Source organism: Lucilia sericata, unplaced genomic scaffold (assembly GCF_015586225.1).
Source record: "Lucilia sericata isolate MDLA Ls3-8-SP2 unplaced genomic scaffold, ASM1558622v1 Contig001536F_arrow, whole genome shotgun sequence".
NCBI classification, from domain to species: Eukaryota; Metazoa; Arthropoda; class Insecta; order Diptera; family Calliphoridae; genus Lucilia; species Lucilia sericata.
The window spans coordinates 19,102-37,521 of record NW_023995460.1 but is presented as its reverse complement, the minus strand read 5'-3'; the positions used below and the strand labels follow the sequence as shown (position 1 = coordinate 37,521).

General features: G+C 31.5%; 4 protein-coding genes across 4 annotated transcripts; 3 read left to right on the top strand and 1 right to left on the bottom strand.

Moving 5' to 3' along the window:
* Positions 1-2,412: 2,412 nt before the first annotated feature.
* Positions 2,413-3,618, top strand: LOC119611812 (ORM1-like protein). The gene is made up of 3 exons (XM_037967508.1): positions 2,413-2,777; positions 2,836-2,987; positions 3,048-3,618. Exons 1-3 carry the CDS (start codon positions 2,601-2,603, stop codon positions 3,181-3,183), a joined length of 465 nt encoding a protein of 154 aa, XP_037823436.1. The 5' UTR covers positions 2,413-2,600; the 3' UTR covers positions 3,184-3,618.
* A 1,181-nt stretch (positions 3,619-4,799) lies between these two features.
* On the top strand, positions 4,800-7,130 carry LOC119611810 (galactose mutarotase-like). Its single transcript, XM_037967506.1, is given in 5 exon segments — positions 4,800-5,080; positions 6,020-6,319; positions 6,322-6,741; positions 6,744-6,988; positions 6,990-7,130. Coding segments are annotated over 4 exon segments (1,083 nt in total). The 5' UTR covers positions 4,800-5,080; positions 6,020-6,027; the 3' UTR covers positions 7,116-7,130.
* Positions 7,131-7,309: 179 nt separating this feature from the next.
* LOC119611807 (galactose mutarotase-like) lies at positions 7,310-8,407 on the bottom strand. The gene has a single exon (XM_037967504.1). The coding sequence runs from the start codon at positions 8,405-8,407 to the stop codon at positions 7,310-7,312; it is 1,098 nt and encodes a 365-aa protein (XP_037823432.1).
* Positions 8,408-16,730: 8,323 nt separating this feature from the next.
* On the top strand, positions 16,731-18,420 carry LOC119611817 (copper transport protein ATOX1). Its single transcript, XM_037967514.1, has 3 exons — positions 16,731-17,057; positions 17,179-17,254; positions 18,041-18,420. The coding sequence occupies exons 1-3, from the start codon at positions 17,052-17,054 to the stop codon at positions 18,172-18,174; spliced, it is 216 nt and encodes a 71-aa protein (XP_037823442.1). The 5' UTR covers positions 16,731-17,051; the 3' UTR covers positions 18,175-18,420.

Here is an 18,420-nt window from a genome sequence, read left to right as displayed (position 1 = left end):
TAACGGCGGCGGCGACTGACACTAAATATGTCGGCGGCGGCTTAAAATCGACTGTAAGCCGGCTAAGTTTTCAACTACGTTTAGTTTTTAATTTTTCAACGATTTTAAATAAAAACGGAATCCGAGAGATCAGAAAGTAGGATTTTGGAAGCAAATATATTGTTTATAACAACAAAACAGAGCAAACTCAAAAGTTGTATGAGAAATTATGCAGGGATGAATAAAAAATTCTTAAAAATTAAAAAACAAATCCTTTCTCCAAGTTTTACTAGGATCTGCCGATATTTAATCCAGTTTGTAAAAAATCAGTTTGTAAAAAATTTTGCATTAAGAAAATGATCAATAACGTAAAAACAAAGATATTTTATTTGTTTATTTACTAGCTATACCCAGTGTGCTGTGCTACCCTAAAAGCAATATAAATAAGAAACCTACTTAACAATTTTGATGATTCTAACCACAAAGTAAGATTCTAACTACAATAGTTTTCCAGATATACAATTTGTTACATATGGGAGATTCCACGTTTAATTTAATCTATGAAAAATTTGAATAATATAATAGTTTCCAGATATACAAAATTTTGTATTTAATTCATATGGGAAGTGCCAAGCCCCGCATTGAAAGTTCGCCCGTTATTCTCTAAATGTTCTTCAGTAAAATTTGAAGATTCTAGCTCTAATAGTTTCTCAGATATACGAATTTTTCTATTTAATTCATATGGGAGCTCCAAGCCCCCCAGATGAAAGTCCGCCCTTTTTTCTCCAAAATGTTCAGATGAATATTAAAGTTGTTCGTGCAAAATTTGAAGAATTTAGTTATATCAGTTTCCCAGATAAACGAATTTTTGTATTTAATTCATATGGGAGGTTCCGCTCCCCTCATTGGTAGTCCCCCAATTTATTACCCAAAATGTTTACATGGATGTTAATGTTCTTCCAGAACAACATCATTTAAAGGGATCACAAAGAGATTGAAAAATATTCCAAAAGTTTCACTTTGAAAACATTATTAGAATGTATGAAAACTCGCAACTTTAAAGGCAGACTATTCCTATTTTAGCGGTAATTTATGATTAAAATAAGTAAGAAGTAAGAGTTATATTCGAAGTAAGAAGTAAGTATGTCGTAAAAAAGCAAATTTCGGAAGTGGTCCGATCATTAATTAAGAACGTCACCGTGATTTTCAGATTAGGGACTTAAATGTGGATTTCGGATCAATAATATATAATTTAAAGTATTTTTTTTAATTCTACTATAATTCTATCATAATGATAACTTTTGGAATGATGTATTAGCTATAAACTGATTTTCTGTAAGAGGGTTATATTGGCGGACCGATCCTCATAACTTTATTTTTCGGTTCCTAAAAATGTTTTTTTTCGTCGACACCGACATTTGAAATCCATTTATGTGCGTTTAAGTCATTTTCTCAAGAAGATTTCATATACATATTTGCATTACATATTTTCGTTCCAACAAAAATTGTTTTATTATGGTATTATTAAGTACGTAAAAAACGTTAAAATCAATTATTGAAGGGGGCAGGGTCAATTATGGCCTATAGAAATTTCGATTGATATCGAGCCATTTTTGCAAAATGGACGTAAGCGAGATAAATTTTCGTTCAATTAGGATACTGCGTGTTAATTTTATGTTTATATATTCAATATTTTAGAAAATTCAAAAGTACCAGTTTAAAGAACGAAAATTACCAGAAATACTCCAGTTCAAATTCACTCAAGTCCCTGATTGCTTAGTTTTATGTTTTTAGGTTCATTATATCGTTTGCAACGATAGAGACCGGCGCCAGCAAATATTAACGGCGTGACTAAAGTTAAAAATTTCGAAGCCGTTTGCAATTATTAAAAATAAGTCGGTATCGTTACTTTGTGACAATTTTAAATATCTTTAAAAAATGTACCTCAAATTATAATATTTTAATAAAAGGCACAATTGTCTTTAAAACTATTCTGTCACAAAGTATTTTAATAGAAAAATAGTTCCAAGCCTTATTTTCGTTTAAAATATTGTATTTTATGTCCCAAACACAATTTTCTATAGAAGAGACCTGGTTCACACTGGAAAACTTTTGTTGAGAAACTTTTGACTTTGTGTGTGAGAGAAAGAGATCGTTGATATTTCTTTCTCTCACACTCAAAATCAAAAGTTTCCCAAAAAAAGTTTGCCAGTGTGAACCAGGTCAAACTGAAATTCTATAGAAAATTTTCTATGGAAAACGTTGTTACAAACACAATTTTGTAACAAAAAATAATTTTCTATAGAAAATTTTGTCGCAATAAATATTTTCTACTTAAAAATGTTTAAAATTTGTTTATTTTTTTAATGAGCAACACTGGTCACCCTATGATTAATATTAATGACGACAACCCTGCCTGCTATTATCAATAGCGAAGAAAACAATAAAGAGAAAATTACAAAAATTCGTCTAACTACGTATGTGTGTACGTGCTAAAGTGCAAATAATAATAATAATCATCAAATAAACACAAAAAAGAACTGTGCAAAATATTATTCATACCGTCTTTTACTAAATTCTGACAAATTTTCCACAACAAATTAAGAAAAAAAACGCTAAAAATGACAGTAATTGCTGGCGGTCATGGTGAACCAAATCCGAATAGCACTTGGCTAGGAGCGCGTGGCATGTGGTTGGCCTATTTTCTGGGAGTCTTAGCGGCTCATTTGATACTGCTGTCGGTGCCATTTATAAGCATTCCCATGGCCTGGACTTTAACAAATCTAATGCATAATGCGGTGGGTAATGCACAAACTGAGTTTAAGGAAGTAAAATTAATAAATGTTCTCTTTTCAGGCCCATTTATACTTCCTGCATATAATAAAGGGGGCACCCTGGTTTTCGATTGAAAATGATACCGGTCGTCAGCTAACACACTGGGAACAAATCGATGATGGTGAACAATTCACAGCAACACGTAAATTCTTAACAGCAGTGCCCATTGTTTTGTAAGTTTTGGATTACTTTTAGTAAAATATGGAAAATTTTATTTACATATTGTTTCCTAGATTCCTGCTCTGTTGTTTGTATACCCGCAATGACACCGATCATTTTATAGCCAATTTTATTTCATTGGTCATTGTTACTCTACCCAAATTGCCACAGTTTCATGGTGTACGCTTGTTTAATATTAACAAATATTAATTGTTCTACCATTTTCGGATTAATTCCTAAAAAACGTATTTGGAAAAAAGTGCTAAATTAGTTTTAAATCGGTGGTAATTTATTCATAAATGTTGGTACTACAGACTGAGTTTATTCTTTTAGATCTGTATGGTCTAAAATTTAATGATAACACATATATTATTATAATAATAAGCTTATCTTATTTGCACCTTTGTTTTAAACAGTAACTCCATTTAAAATTGTTATTTACTACAACATAAAATGTTTGAAAACTAATCACTTTTTATTTAGGTAACTGCTTACAAGATTTGCTGGTTTAATAAGAAATTCATTGAAATTGTAATTAATTGTTTTATATTTAATAATATGTATGTAGTTTTTTTTTCTTTTTATTTCTTGTTACGAAAATATTAATAAATAGATGTGTATTTATGAATGTCCTAAAATTTCAATAATAATTATTACCGTTGCAATAAATGTCAACAAAAACTACTTATTTAAGGTGGCCACATTGTAGGCTATTCGTCATAGGCCTCACTAGAGTGACATTTTTGCAAAAAAGTAGCAATTAAAACAATGTTTTCTATAGAAATTGGCTTTTATGCTAAAAATTTCTAAAAAAATATTGCTTTGCTTCACAATTTATTTACCGTTGCAGGAAATTTCAAAAAAAAAAAAAAAATATTTACTTATTAAGGTGTCCAGATTATTAGGCTTTTCTCATAAACTTTACAATGGTGCAATTTTTTTAGGAATTTGCAATTTTGAGATAGTTTTCTATAGAAATTTGTCTTTGATAAAAAATTTTCTATAAAACTTGTTTTCCTACAAAATATTTTATAAAAAATTTCATTGGGATACAATTTTTATAGAAAATTTTCATATGAAAAAATTTTTCTAAAGAAAATTTGCATTGGGTCAAGTTTTTCTTTAGAAAATATTCATTGGGACAAAATTGTTTTATAGATAACTGTATTTGTTACAAAAATTTTCTATAGAAAATGTTTACTGGAACAAAATTTTGAGAAAAAACTTTCCGATAATTTAGCTTTTGTTTAAAATTAAAATAAATATTTAAAATTATATGTGTAAATATTTCTTTTTAATATTTACACGTACTAGATATACTTTAATGATAAAATAAAATTAGTTTACTTTTCTTTATTATTATTTTTCCCTTGTATGACATTGTACTATTATTAAATGTCAAGTAGTAATATATGTTTGCCACTTTATAATCTTTAATGCACTCGTTTCTACTTCTCCTCATTTACACTTATTATCAGTGATAGATTTCTTTGTTTTACATTAAATTCTTAACACACCTTCTATTTTCTCAATACTTAGAATACAAAATTTTAATCAACTTCCTCCCCGCGGAAAATAAATAATATATTAATTAAAAAACTGTTACTTTTTCAATTGATTTACGAGAGAGAATCAGAATATTGCAAATTGGCATATGAATACAATTGCAACCGCTGGCGTCAAGCGATTACTGAATATAACTAAAACTAACGTTAGCATTTTTTTAACTTGTAACAAGTGAACGCTAGTCATAAACCCATGACTTTGCCAAACAAAATATACGGAAACGTCTTGTGGTTAGTGGTATCAATTGTAATCATGAAAACTTGCATTATTTGAGAGTAAATTTAATTCAATTTACACATACGCTTTGCCATCCATTTCGTGCTCTTGGTAAACAAAACAATTTGCTTAATAAAATAAATTGATACAAATAAAATTTGCTGTAGCTCAGAGATAATTTATTGTTTGTTAAATAAACAGATGTTTAAAAGTGTTTTTCTGTGTTGAAGGGGCACTTTAAAACTTTTTTTTATAGTTTAGTTGCAATTGAGCATTTCATTAAAACACATTGAAAAGGAATTGTTTTTAAAACAAGTATTAAAAGGTAAGTGAGAAAAAAATATATTTATGCAATAATAAAAATTGTTTGCAAAAAGTACAAAAAATTTGAAAAATAGTATAAGATCTGTTATAGTTACATTTAAAAAAAAACAATAGACATTTTCTACTATTTATATGGAAAATCTTTTAAAGAATATTTAAAACTCTTAATTATTAATACCAAATTTTGAAAAGTGTTTTTCCTATCAATTTATAATATCAATATCATACCATATGAAGTTTTTTAAGCTGCCATATTTATACAAAATATGTTGTGATTTCCGTTATGCTAAAATTGGGTTGCCAAGTATAGCTTAATAATTAATATGCGCAGGCCGGAAAGGGGAAGGGGGAAGAGAGGGAGTAAAGGCAAGGCCGAGAAGGAAAAGAGAAGGGAAAAGGCGAGCGAGCGAGCGAGCAGCGAGAGCGAGCGAGCGAGCAGCGAGCGAGGAGCGAGCGAGGAGCGAGCGAGGAGCGAGCGAGCGAGCGAGCGAGCGAGCGAGAGCGAGCGAGCGAGCGAGCGAGCGAGCGAGCGAGCGAGCGAGAGAGCGAGCGAGCGAGCGAGCGAGCGAGCGAGCGAGCGAGCGAGCGAGCAGGCGAGCGAGCGAGCGAGCGAGCGAGCGAGGAGCGAGGAGCGAGCGAGCGAGCGAGAGAGAGCGAGCGAGCGAGCGAGCGAGCGAGCGAGCGAGCGAGCGAGCGAGAGCGAGCGAGCAGCGAGCGAGCGAGCGAGCGAGCGAGCGAGCGAGAGCGAGCGAGCGAGCGAGCGAGCGAGCGGGATCGAGCGAGCTCTAGCTATCTAGCGAGCGAGCGATCTAGCTAGCTATCTGATTATCTACTACTAACTATCTATCTATCTAAATTACTTTCAAAATCTAAAAATTACATAAATTCAAATTTTTTAACAAAAATTTATAAAAAATATCTATTTACTTTCTATTTCTAGTCTCCATCATGGTCGTAGTTAAAGAAGAAGATTTCGGCACCATAGTAGATCCTATGACTAAACAACCGGCTAAAGTACGTCGCATAACCCTCTCAAATGATCACCAAATGTCGGTTCAACTTTTGACTTTGGGTGTGAATATAGCCAGTGTACGCTTGCCGGATAAAAAAGGTCAAGTTGATGAATTATCTTTAAGTTTTGATAATGTCGAAGGTTATATAGCCACACAGCCAGCATATATAGGTGCCACAATGGGTCGTGTAGCAAATCGTGTGGCTAATGGTCGTTTTACTTTGAATGGAAAGAGATTCAAGTTACCAAGAATTTCAAAGATAAATATCAATTACATGGTGGTTTTATTGGTTTCGATAGTGTCATCTGGGAGGTGGTACAAACTCTACCGGATGGTGTTGTTTTCAAACATATTTCGCCTGATGGTCATGAGGGTTATCCAGGAGAGGTAACCTGCACCATAACCTGTACTTTAAATGACAACAATGAATTTCGCATGCAAATTGAGGCCACCACCAATCAGACAACCTGTATTAATGTTACTAATCATGCTTACTTTAATTTGGCGGGTCATAATTCCGGTAAACTAGGTCTTAGTCAACACACTGTTATGATTAATGCCGATAATATAGTAGACACCGATTTAGACCAAATACCCACCGGCAAATTGGCTCCGGTAGCAAATACTGTATATGATTTAAAAACTCCTGCTAAATGGCCGATCGCTTACCCTTGTTTAAGGATAAACCCATTAATGGTTATGACAACTGTTATTGTGTGAATTTGGAAGGTAATAAAACAACCCGCATAGCACGTGTGGAACATCCGGAAAGTGGACGTTGGCTGGAGATTTTAACCAATCAGCCTGGAGTGCAATTTTATACTTCTAACAATCTGCCGGATGTAGAGAATGGTGCCCCCGCTTTAGAGGGTAAAGGTGGTGCCCTTTATGTTAAGCAATGGAGCATTTTGTTTGGAAACACAAAAGTATCCCGACTCTATGAATCATGCTAATTTTCCTACAATATTTTTAAATCCAGGCGAGAAATATTATCATGATGTCGTATATAAATTTGGTAATTGAAAATATTTTGGAAAATTACTATAAAAATATGAATAAATCCTTCAATTTAATAAAAAAAGATATTTGTTTAGTTTTAATAGTTTTTTAGTTTTATATTCTACAAATAAAGAAAATTATTTGGTTAAAATCCTAGAGATCGAAAATTTTATTGCAAAAATTTATAAAAATTATAAAATTTTATAAAAATGTTTAAATTATTCACAACAACCAAAACGATAGACCACAGTATGGCAATATTTCTGTTTCGGTCCTATAAACACATTCGGAAAATTGCACTGATTCATGGCATCAGGGTAGTTTTGACAAGCCAAACAAAAAGCACCGTATTGAGCATACACTGCTCTAGATTTACCAATTATAGGTTCAGCTCCTGCTTTATCAATATCAGGCCAATCGTTACAAGTACTAAAATGGACCGAAGGTTGATCGCTGAAAATCTCCAACCATCTACCCGAACAGGGATGTATTACTTTGGCTATAGGTTTAACTTGACCTTCACAGCTATCAATACAATAATTATTATGAAAACCTTTGTTGGGATAATTGAAAAATTTCTTAAGCCGTTTGCCCAAATTAACATATTTGCGCAAATCATGGGGAGTATGCTTGACAGGCATCAAACAACCGGTGGGTATAAGCTCTTTATCACATTCCACGATTTTGTTACTTTTTATCATGATATTATGCTGGAAGAGCGCCTCCTTGCGGGTATTATGGCCAGCCAGGTTTAAATATAGATTATTAGATATATTGACTGGTGTTTTACGATTCGCTTTGGCTTCTATATAAATCCCTAAATTGTTGTTATCATCTAGGTTATACGTTATAGTGGTGGTTAATTGTCCAGGATAACCTTCAGAGCCGGCAGGATTTATATGCTGTAGTATAATACCATTCTCGTTTTCTTCTATTAACTCCCAAATCATACTATCGAATCCTATAAAACCACCATTTAATTGATGTTTATCCTTAAGATTTTTGGTCAAACAGCATTCCTTTTCATCTAGAGTAAATTTGGCCTGAGCCACACGATTTGCTACCCTGCCAATAGTGGCTCCTATGTATTTAGTTTTATGATCTATATAACCCTGGATATTGTCAAAACCCAAACAAATGTCTTCTATATTACCATGTTTATCGGGGTATTTAATCATTTGTATTGTAGCTCCCAGTGTCAGAATGGCTACACTCATATTGTTGTTATTGGTCATAACAATGCGATAAACATCCACCGGTTTGGTGGTTAGGGGATTTAGAGCAGTTCCAAAGATGCTAGTATTAATAATTACCATTTTTTTATGAATTTTGAAATTTTTAATTTAATTGATTTTGTTAATATTTTTTTATTTATTTTGAAATAATTTGGGATTAGGGCTTTTCAATTTTACATAAATTTCTAAATTTCCGATAAAGTTATAGAAATTTTACTGTAAATAGAAAGTTTTTTACTGTTTATAAATATAAAAATGTGTTCCAATTGCAAATCTATTATCTTTAACGTCAGTCGCTAATCGACAGCAGTACCAATTGTAAGCATTATGTCAAATATTTAAAAATAACGGCATATTTCCCCTCTACAGAGGAAAAATACCTTCACTTTCAATAGCAATTATGCTACAATAAAGCCATCTGGCAACTTTTCACAAAATGAGCAACAATCATAGACAAAACAAAGATGTCAAAAACTCATACCCGTTAATAAAACAACCTTTTGATAAAACAGCAAACCCTAACAGCTGTTTTTGATTGTTGTGTGGTGAGTTTCTGTAAAAACGTAAACAAATGAAACAAAAACAAATTACTAGACATATTTATTTTGTGCTAAGAAAAATTTATGTATTTTAATAATGTTTTGTAGCCAGTGCAAGTGTTCTTGGTGTACACCATCTACCCCAATAATAATCCCGGTTTCATTAGAATCAAGTATTTTTAAAACGGCCATATATAATGTGCAATTCATTCTATATTCCATGACTGGTTGAAAGAGTCACGGAATCCACCGGAGATCAACCTAAAAATGAAAAAGGGGTGGCTTTAATTTCTTGTTCCGTTCATATGGGACAAGATTCGAGCCTCATCGTATCAGTTCGCCAGATACCTCATTTGTGTATATTGCAGGGTCCTGGTACCCAACACAGCCTTATTTTAAACGGTCTCATAATAATACTTAGATCTTTTCTTCATTCTACGACTATGCAAGAATACAGCTATGACATATTAATGCTTTAAATGCAGCATGACTATCAACCTAAAATCTTACCAGAGACCGGCGAACAATGTGATTCCCTATTAGTTCCGTCACTTTCAAGATCGCTAAATCACCACTTGGAAGACACAACCCATCAGGGAGTCAAGGAACATTTTACACCGTTTGTAACACATTGAAATATTGGTCTAATATCCATAAAAGTATATGCTGGGATCATATTACAGTCTAAGATTGAGTTTGTTATTGAAAATGGACAATATCGGTATACGATAAACTCATCAGGGAGCCAAGGAACTTTTACACAGAAATATTGGTCTAAAATCCATAAAACTATAGACTAGGATCTTAGCCAATATTTGCCAAAATATTTTTAGTTGATGGAGTTTATTATTGAACTTCAATATTCCAGTATAGCGAAGAAGAACGACAAAAACAAGTTTTATAGGAACTAAAATCTTTTTGCCAAATTTTATGAGGATCAGGAAATTATTTTACAAGATTTATATGATCCAAAACCTTTCTGGGTTGGTTCAAAATTGACCCTACCCCCATATAAGTTCCCCTTCAGAAAAAGATATTAACTCCAATAATTGTAATACAAATACCAATATAGCAAAGAAATTCCACATAAACAAGGAGTCAACATCGTTTTGTCAAATTTAAGGGGATCGGTCCATAATTTAACCTATCCCCGATATAAGGTCCACCTCGGGAAATTACTACCACTCATAACTGGCTTAAAAAATAGCTATAAAATTCGACAACAACTTTTATATGAAACAAAATTTATCTGTTGAATTTTGTAAGGGTCGGTCCACAGTTGACCCTACCTAAAATCTCAAACAGATTATGACATCCGATTTCTACACTTCCGACTTAAAGTTCTATATATGTTTTTATCGTGCAAAGATCTTCCGATAGCAGTTATATATAATTTTCTATATACGGATATAGTCAAATTTTTTGTAAAAAAAGTTTGTTGCTGTAGTACACACCCTAGAACGATGAATCCACAAAACAAATTATGCCATCCGATTTGTATATTTCCAACTTAAAGTTCTATATAGGTTTTTATCGTGCACAAGATCGTCCGATAGCAGTTATATATAATTTTCTATATACTTCCATAATAAAATATTTTGTAAAAAAAAATTGTTTGTTGTTGTAGTACACACCCTAGCACGATGAAATCCGGAAAAAAATGTATGTCATCCGATTTCTACACTTCCAACTTAAAGTTCTATATAGGTTTTTATCATGCACAAGATCGTCCGATAGCAGATATATGTCAATTTATATATACTTCCATAATAACATTTTTTGTAAAAAAAAAGTTTGTTGTTGTAGTACACACCCTAGAACGATGAAATCCGGAAAAAAATGTATGCCATCCGATTTCCACACTTCCAACTTAAAGTTCTATATAGGTTTTTATCGTGCACAAGATCGTCCGATAGCAGTTATATATCATTTTATATATACGGCCATATTAACATTTTTTGTAAAAAAAAATTTTGTTGTTGCAGTACAAACCCTAGAACGATGAAATCTGGAAAAAAATTTTTTTCATCTGATTTCTACACTTCCAACTTAAAGTTCTATGTAGGCTTTTATCGTGCACAAGATCGTCCGATAGCAGTTATATATCAATTTATATATACTTCCATAATAAAATTTTTTGTAAAAAAAAAAGTTTGTTGTTGTAGTACACACCCTAGAACGATGAAATCCGGAAAAAAATGTATGTCATCCGATTTCTACACTTCCAACTTAAAGTTCTATATAGGTTTTTATCGTGCACAAGATCGTCCGATAGCAGTTATATATCAATTTATATATACTTCCATAATAACATTTTTTGTAAAAAAAAAGTTTGTTGTTGTAGTACACACCCTAGAACGATGAAATCTGGAAAAAAATGTATGCCATCCGATTTCCACACTTCCAACTTAAAGTTCTATATAGGTTTTTATCGTTCACAAGATCGTCCGATAGCAGTTATATATAATTTTATATATACGGCCATATTAACATTTTTTGTAAAAAAAAAAGTTTGTTGTTGCAGTACACACCCTAGAACGATGAAATCTGGAAAAAAATGTATGCCATCCGATTTCTACACTTCCAACTTAAAGTTCTATATAGGTTTTTATCGTGCACAAGATCGTCCGATAGCAGTTATATATCATTTTATATATACGGCTATAGTAACATTTTTTGTAAAAAAAAGTTTGTTGTTGTAGTACACACCCTAGAACGATGAAATCCGGAAAAAAATGTATGCCATCCGATTTCTACACTTCCAACTTAAAGTTCTATATAGGTTTTTATCGTGCACAAGATCGTCCGATAGCAGTTATATATTATTTTATATATTCGGCTATAGTAACATTTTTTGTAAAAAAAAAGTTTGTTGTTGTAGTACACACCCTAGAACGATGAAATCCGGAAAAAAATGTATGCCATACGATTTCTACACTTCCAACTTAAAGTTCTATATAGGTTTTTATCGTGCACAAGATCGTCCGATAGCACTTATATATCATTTTATATATACGGCTATAGTAACATTTTTTGTAAAAAAAAAGTTTGTTGTTGTAGTACACACCCTAGAACGATGAAATCCGGAAAAAAATGTATGCCATCCGATTTCTACACTTCCAACTTAAAGTTCTATATAGGTTTTTGTCGTGCACAAGATCGTCCGATAGCAGTTATATATCATTTTATATATACGGCTATAGTAACATTTTTTGTAAAAAAAAAGTTTGTTGTTGTAGTACACACCCTAGAACGATGAAATCCGGAAAAAAATGTATGCCATCCGATTTCTACACTTCCAGCTTAAAGTTCTATATAGGTTTTTATCGTGCACAAGATCGTCCGATAGCAGTTATATATTATTTTATATATTCGGCTATAGTAACATTTTTTGTAAAAAAAAAGTTTGTTGTTGTAGTACACACCCTAGAACGATGAAATCCGGAAAAAAATGTATGCCATACGATTTCTACACTTCCAACTTAAAGTTCTATATAGGTTTCTATCGTGCACAAGATCGTCCGATAGCACTTATATATCATTTTATATATACGGCTATAGTAACATTTTTTGTAAAAAAAAAAGTTTGTTGTTGTAGTACACACCCTAGAACGATGAAATCCGGAAAAAAATTTATGCCATACGATTTCTACACTTCCAACTTAAAGTTCTATATAGGTTTTTATCGTGCACAAGATCGTCCGATAGCAGTTATATATCAATTTATATATACTTCCATAATAACATTTTTTGTAAAAAAAAAAGTTTGTTGTTGTAGTACACACCCTAGAACGATGAAATCTGGAAAAAAATGTATGTCATCCGATTTCTACACTTCCAACTTAAAGTTCTATATAGGTTTTTGTCGTGCACAAGATCGTCCGATAGCAGTTATATATCATTTTATATATACGGCTATAGTAACATTTTTTGTAAAAAAAAGTTTGTTGTTGTAGTACACACCCTAGAACGATGAAATCCGGAAAAAAATGTATGCCATCCGATTTCTACACTTCCAACTTAAAGTTCTATATAGGTTTTTATCGTGCACAAGATCGTCCGATAGCAGTTATATATTATTTTATATATTCGGCTATAGTAACATTTTTTGTAAAAAAAAAGTTTGTTGTTGTAGTACACACCCTAGAACGATGAAATCTGGAAAAAAATGTATGTCATCCGATTTCTACACTTCCAACTTAAGGTTCTATATAGGTCTTTATCGTGCACAAGATCGTCCGATAGCAGTTATATATCAATTTATATATACTTCCATAATAACATTTTTTGTAAAAAAAAAGTTTGTTGTTGAAGTACACACCCTAGAACGATGAAATCCGGAAAAAAATGTTTGTCATCTGATTTCTACACTTCCAACTTAAAGTTCTATGTAGGTTTTTATCGTGCACAAGATCGTCCGATAGCAGTTATATATCAATTTATATATACTTCCATAATAACATTTTTTGTAAAAAAAAAGTTTGTTGTTGAAGTACACACCCTAGAACGATGAAATCCGGAAAAAAATGTTTGTCATCTGATTTCTACACTTCCAACTTAAAGTTCTATGTAGGTTTTTATCGTGCACAAGATCGTCCGATAGCAGTTATATATCAATTTATATATACTTCCATAATAACATTTTTTGTAAAAAAAAAGTTTGTTGTTGTAGTACACACCCTAGAACGATGAAATCCGAAAAAAAATGTATGCCATCCGATTTCTACACTTCCAACTTAAAGTTCTATATAGGTTTTTATCGTGCACAAGATCGTCCGATAGCACTTATATATCATTTTATATATACGGCTATAGTAACATTTTTTGTAAAAAAAAAGTTTGTTGTTGTAGTACACACCCTAGAACGATGAAATCCGGAAAAAAATGTATGCCATCCGATTTCTACACTTCCAACTTAAAGTTCTATATAGGTTTTTGTCGTGCACAAGATCGTCCGATAGCAGTTATATATCATTTTATATATACGGCTATAGTAACATTTTTTGTAAAAAAAAGTTTGTTGTTGTAGTACACACCCTAGAACGATGAAATCTGGAAAAAAATGTATGTCATCCGATTTCTACACTTCCAACTTAAAGTTCTATATAGGTTTTTGTCGTGCACAAGATCGTCCGATAGCAGTTATATATCATTTTATATATACGGCTATAGTAACATTTTTTGTAAAAAAAAAGTTTGTTGTTGTAGTACACACCCTAGAACGATGAAATCCGGAAAAAAATGTATGCCATCCGATTTCTACACTTCCAACTTAAAGTTCTATATAGGTTTTTATCGTGCACAAGATCGTCCGATAGCAGTTATATATTATTTTATATATTCGGCTATAGTAACATTTTTTGTAAAAAAAAAGTTTGTTGTTGTAGTACACACCCTAGAACGATGAAATCCGGAAAAAAATGTATGCCATACGATTTCTACACTTCCAACTTAAAGTTCTATATAGGTTTTTATCGTGCACAAGATCGTCCGATAGCACTTATATATCATTTTATATATACGGCTATAGTAACATTTTTTGTAAAAAAAAAGTTTGTTGTTGTAGTACACACCCTAGAACGATGAAATCCGGAAAAAAATGTATGCCATCCGATTTCTACACTTCCAACTTAAAGTTCTATATAGGTTTTTGTCGTGCACAAGATCGTCCGATAGCAGTTATATATCATTTTATATATACGGCTATAGTAACATTTTTTGTAAAAAAAAAAGTTTGTTGTTGTAGTACACACCCTAGAACGATGAAATCCGGAAAAAAATGTATGCCATCCGATTTCTACACTTCCAACTTAAAGTTCTATATAGGTTTTTATCGTGCACAAGATCGTCCGATAGCAGTTATATATTATTTTATATATCCGGCTATAGTAACATTTTTTGTAAAAAAAGTTTGTTGTTGTAGTACACACCCTAGAACGATGAAATCCGGAAAAAAATGTATGCCATACGATTTCTACACTTCCAACTTAAAGTTTTATATAGGTTTCTATCGTGCACAAGATCGTCCGATAGCACTTATATATCATTTTATATATACGGCTATAGTAACATTTTTTGTAAAAAAAAAAGTTTGTTGTTGTAGTACACACCCTAGAACGATGAAATCCGGAAAAAAATGTATGCCATCCGATTTCTACACTTCCAACTTAAAGTTCTATATAGGTTTTTATCGTGCACAAGATCGTCCGATAGCAGTTATATATCATTTTATATATACGGCTATAGTAACATTTTTTGTAAAAAAAATTTTGTTGTTGTAGTACACACCCTAGAACGATGAAATCCGGAAAAAAATGTATGCCATCCGATTTCTACACTTCCAACTTAAAGTTCTATATAGGTTTTTATCGTGCACAAGATCGTCCGATAGCAGTTATATATCATTTTATATATATGACCATAGTAACATTTTTTGAATGTTTTTTATTAAAAGGCATTCTGTAACGATATAATCCCAAATATATTTATATTTTATCAGATTTGTTCCTTTCCACATTTATACACATATTTTAATTGATCAAAAATATTTTTTTTAATGTAAATCATGAAAATCAATTTTTTTGAATTTTTTCCACGTGCATAAACACATATTGAAAATGTAAATAATGAAAACGAGTTTTTGCGTCTTTTCCACGTGCAGAAACACATATTTGTAAACAAAAATAACTCACCACACCAAAAAAAATTTTAATTTTGATAAAACAGCTGTTACGGTTTGTTTTATTTTTCGTCGGGTTGTTTTCTTTATGTGCGTCAAAAACTCTGCAAGCTCTAAACTAGGGTTCTATAGTTGAAACGAAAAGTCGACTTTTCGACTTTTTGCATTTAGTTAAAAGTCGACTTTTCGACCTTTCGACTTTTAGTATTTTATAAATGGTCGACTTTTCGACCTTTCGACTTTTTCCGACTTTTCGACTTTTTCCGACTTTTCGACTTTTTCCGACTTTTTTCGACTTTTCGACTTTTTTCGACTTTTTCCGACTTTTCGACTTTTTCCGACTTTTCGACTTTTTTACGACTTTTCGATTTTTTACAACTTTTTGAAAATTTTCGACTTATTTCGACTTTTTTTCGACTTTTTTCGACTATTTTTTTTTACTTTTTTCGAGTTTTTCCGACTATTTTAAAGTTTTTGACCTCTTTTCCACTTTTTTAAAATTTTCGACTTTTCGATTTTTCCGACTTTTCGACTTTTTCCGACTTTTTTCGACTTTCTTCGACTTTTTTCGACTTATCGACTTTTTTCGACTTTTCGACTTTTTTCGTCTTTTCGACTTTTTTCGACTTTTATTTACAAAGTCGACTTTTCGACTTTTTTCATAGACGATAGTCGAGTTATCGACTTTTTTGGAACAAAATAGTCGACTTCGACTTTTCGACTTTTTTCGACAAAAAGTCGATTGTTCGATTATTCGAAAGTCGATTTATAGAACCCTAGCAACAATCATAGACAAAACAATGATGTCAAAAACTCTGCAAGCTCTAAACCCGTTAAATTATTCAAAACAACTTAATTTAAAGTTAATTTGTATTTGTTTAATATCTAAATTAATTAATTTATACAATTTTTATTAAAAAATATAATTTTTACTAACAACAAGTAGCAAAATTGCTTTTCTTTAAAAGTTAGTTATGTTATCCATAAATAACTTAACCAAAAAAACGCTACATTAACACCACTGTAAAAAAGTCACTCAATTTATTTCAAAGGGAATTTATTTAAGGTGCTATTGGCAGCACATAATTCTAATAACATAAAATGTCAAATCACCCATATAAAAAATATACACCCACACTAACATATGTCAAACTGCCAACAAAAGAACTTAATGGAAATCGATAGTGCTGACACCTTATACAATACACCTTAATTAATTCTATTCTTGCGTTTTCCATCATATTCGTTCAGTTACTAAACTAAATTTATAGTATTATTAACTAATAAAAGTGCCAAAATTAAGCGAAAAATAGAAGCAAAAAAAAAAAAAAATTCCACACAACAACAAAACAACAATAATTTGTTTATCAAACAATAACAGCAGACATTTTCAGAATTTCTTTTTTCGGTTAAACGTGAAAAAGTAAACGGCATCAAAGTGTTGAACTTACCGCAGCTATATTTGCAAGCCAATTCAGGTTCGTCAAGAAGTCAAGCGACTAGCAAAATGCCCGTAAGTAAAATTAGAAAGAAAAATATATGATAATATTGTATATGCAAATAATGTGAAAAAGGTCAAGTTGTTTTAGCATTAATTAAATCCATTGTTTCGATTTTTTCTTCTTTTTGTTAAGGTGCATGAATTTAAAGTGGAAATGACCTGCTCTGGTTGTTCCGGTGCAGTGGAAAGAGTATTGGGCAAGCTAGGAGGTAAGAAATTCAATTGAGTTTTAATTAAATATTAGGAAAATTCTATAAATGGACACGTCAATGTTAATAATTAAGGTTAAGTTGATGGAAATAGATATTTCCAGGAACTAGGTTAATATTGTCAGGTTGTTTTTAGATTGAAAGTACTAGTTCAAAGTTATAGCTTTTCTTAGTTTAATGGGAATACCTAAATGGGTCATTGCGGGACCTTTTGTTTGTAGTTTATGCAGATTCCTTAGAATATAGATAGAGGCTGCAGCATAGCTGATCTGTGTGTCTAACCTTTCCGGCCGTAAGCACTTGTGATTTAAATGATACGTATCAAAAAGTTATCCTATAACTTAGGCAGAACTTCATGAAGCAACAAATACAGAAGAGAAATAACATTATGGAAAACAGAAGTTCTTAATAATTGTTAATTACAAGCTTAAAATCTTGCAAATTTTTATTACAAATAATTAGTCTAGACATGAACTGCCAATACAAATACATGTGTGCATTTATGTATTTGCTTATAATCAACAAATTCGCTTTATTTCCAATATTTTCCTTTTGTTATTATTAAAAGTTTTTTGACCTATATCGTGTGTTTTTGTTACCAACTGATAACGAAACACGTACCGCAAAATCTACCATTAACTTTATCTTGAAAATAATGTGTTCCATTTGCTATCTTGGTTTTTTGTACTCTATGCATTATTTAATCTTGATATATTACTCTATAATAGTAGTTTAAATTAATATGCTTTTCTGTCTCTGTGTGTTTTGTGGTTTTTGCTTTAACAGATAAAGTGGAAAAAGTAAGTATTGATCTAGATGAGAAAACTGTTTTGGTTACCTCCAATCTATCGGGCGAAGAGCTGTTGGAAGTTATTAAGAAGACTGGCAAATCAGCACAATATGTGGGTGTGAAAGAATGAAACGAAATGTTTTGTAAATTTCGCAAAATAGCGAAATTAAAACTGGAAGTTTAAGAAATATTTCAGTTTTTTTGCTTTTCTTTTGATTTAAATTTAAAGTTATTTACCTATATTTTATTATTAATTTACTAATGTATAACATTTGAATGCAAGCAATTTACTTTATTTTTTTTATAAAATATACTTTAAGAGTTAAATACACTGTTAAAGTGTATGATTTTTGTTAACAAAAAAAAAAAAACTGGA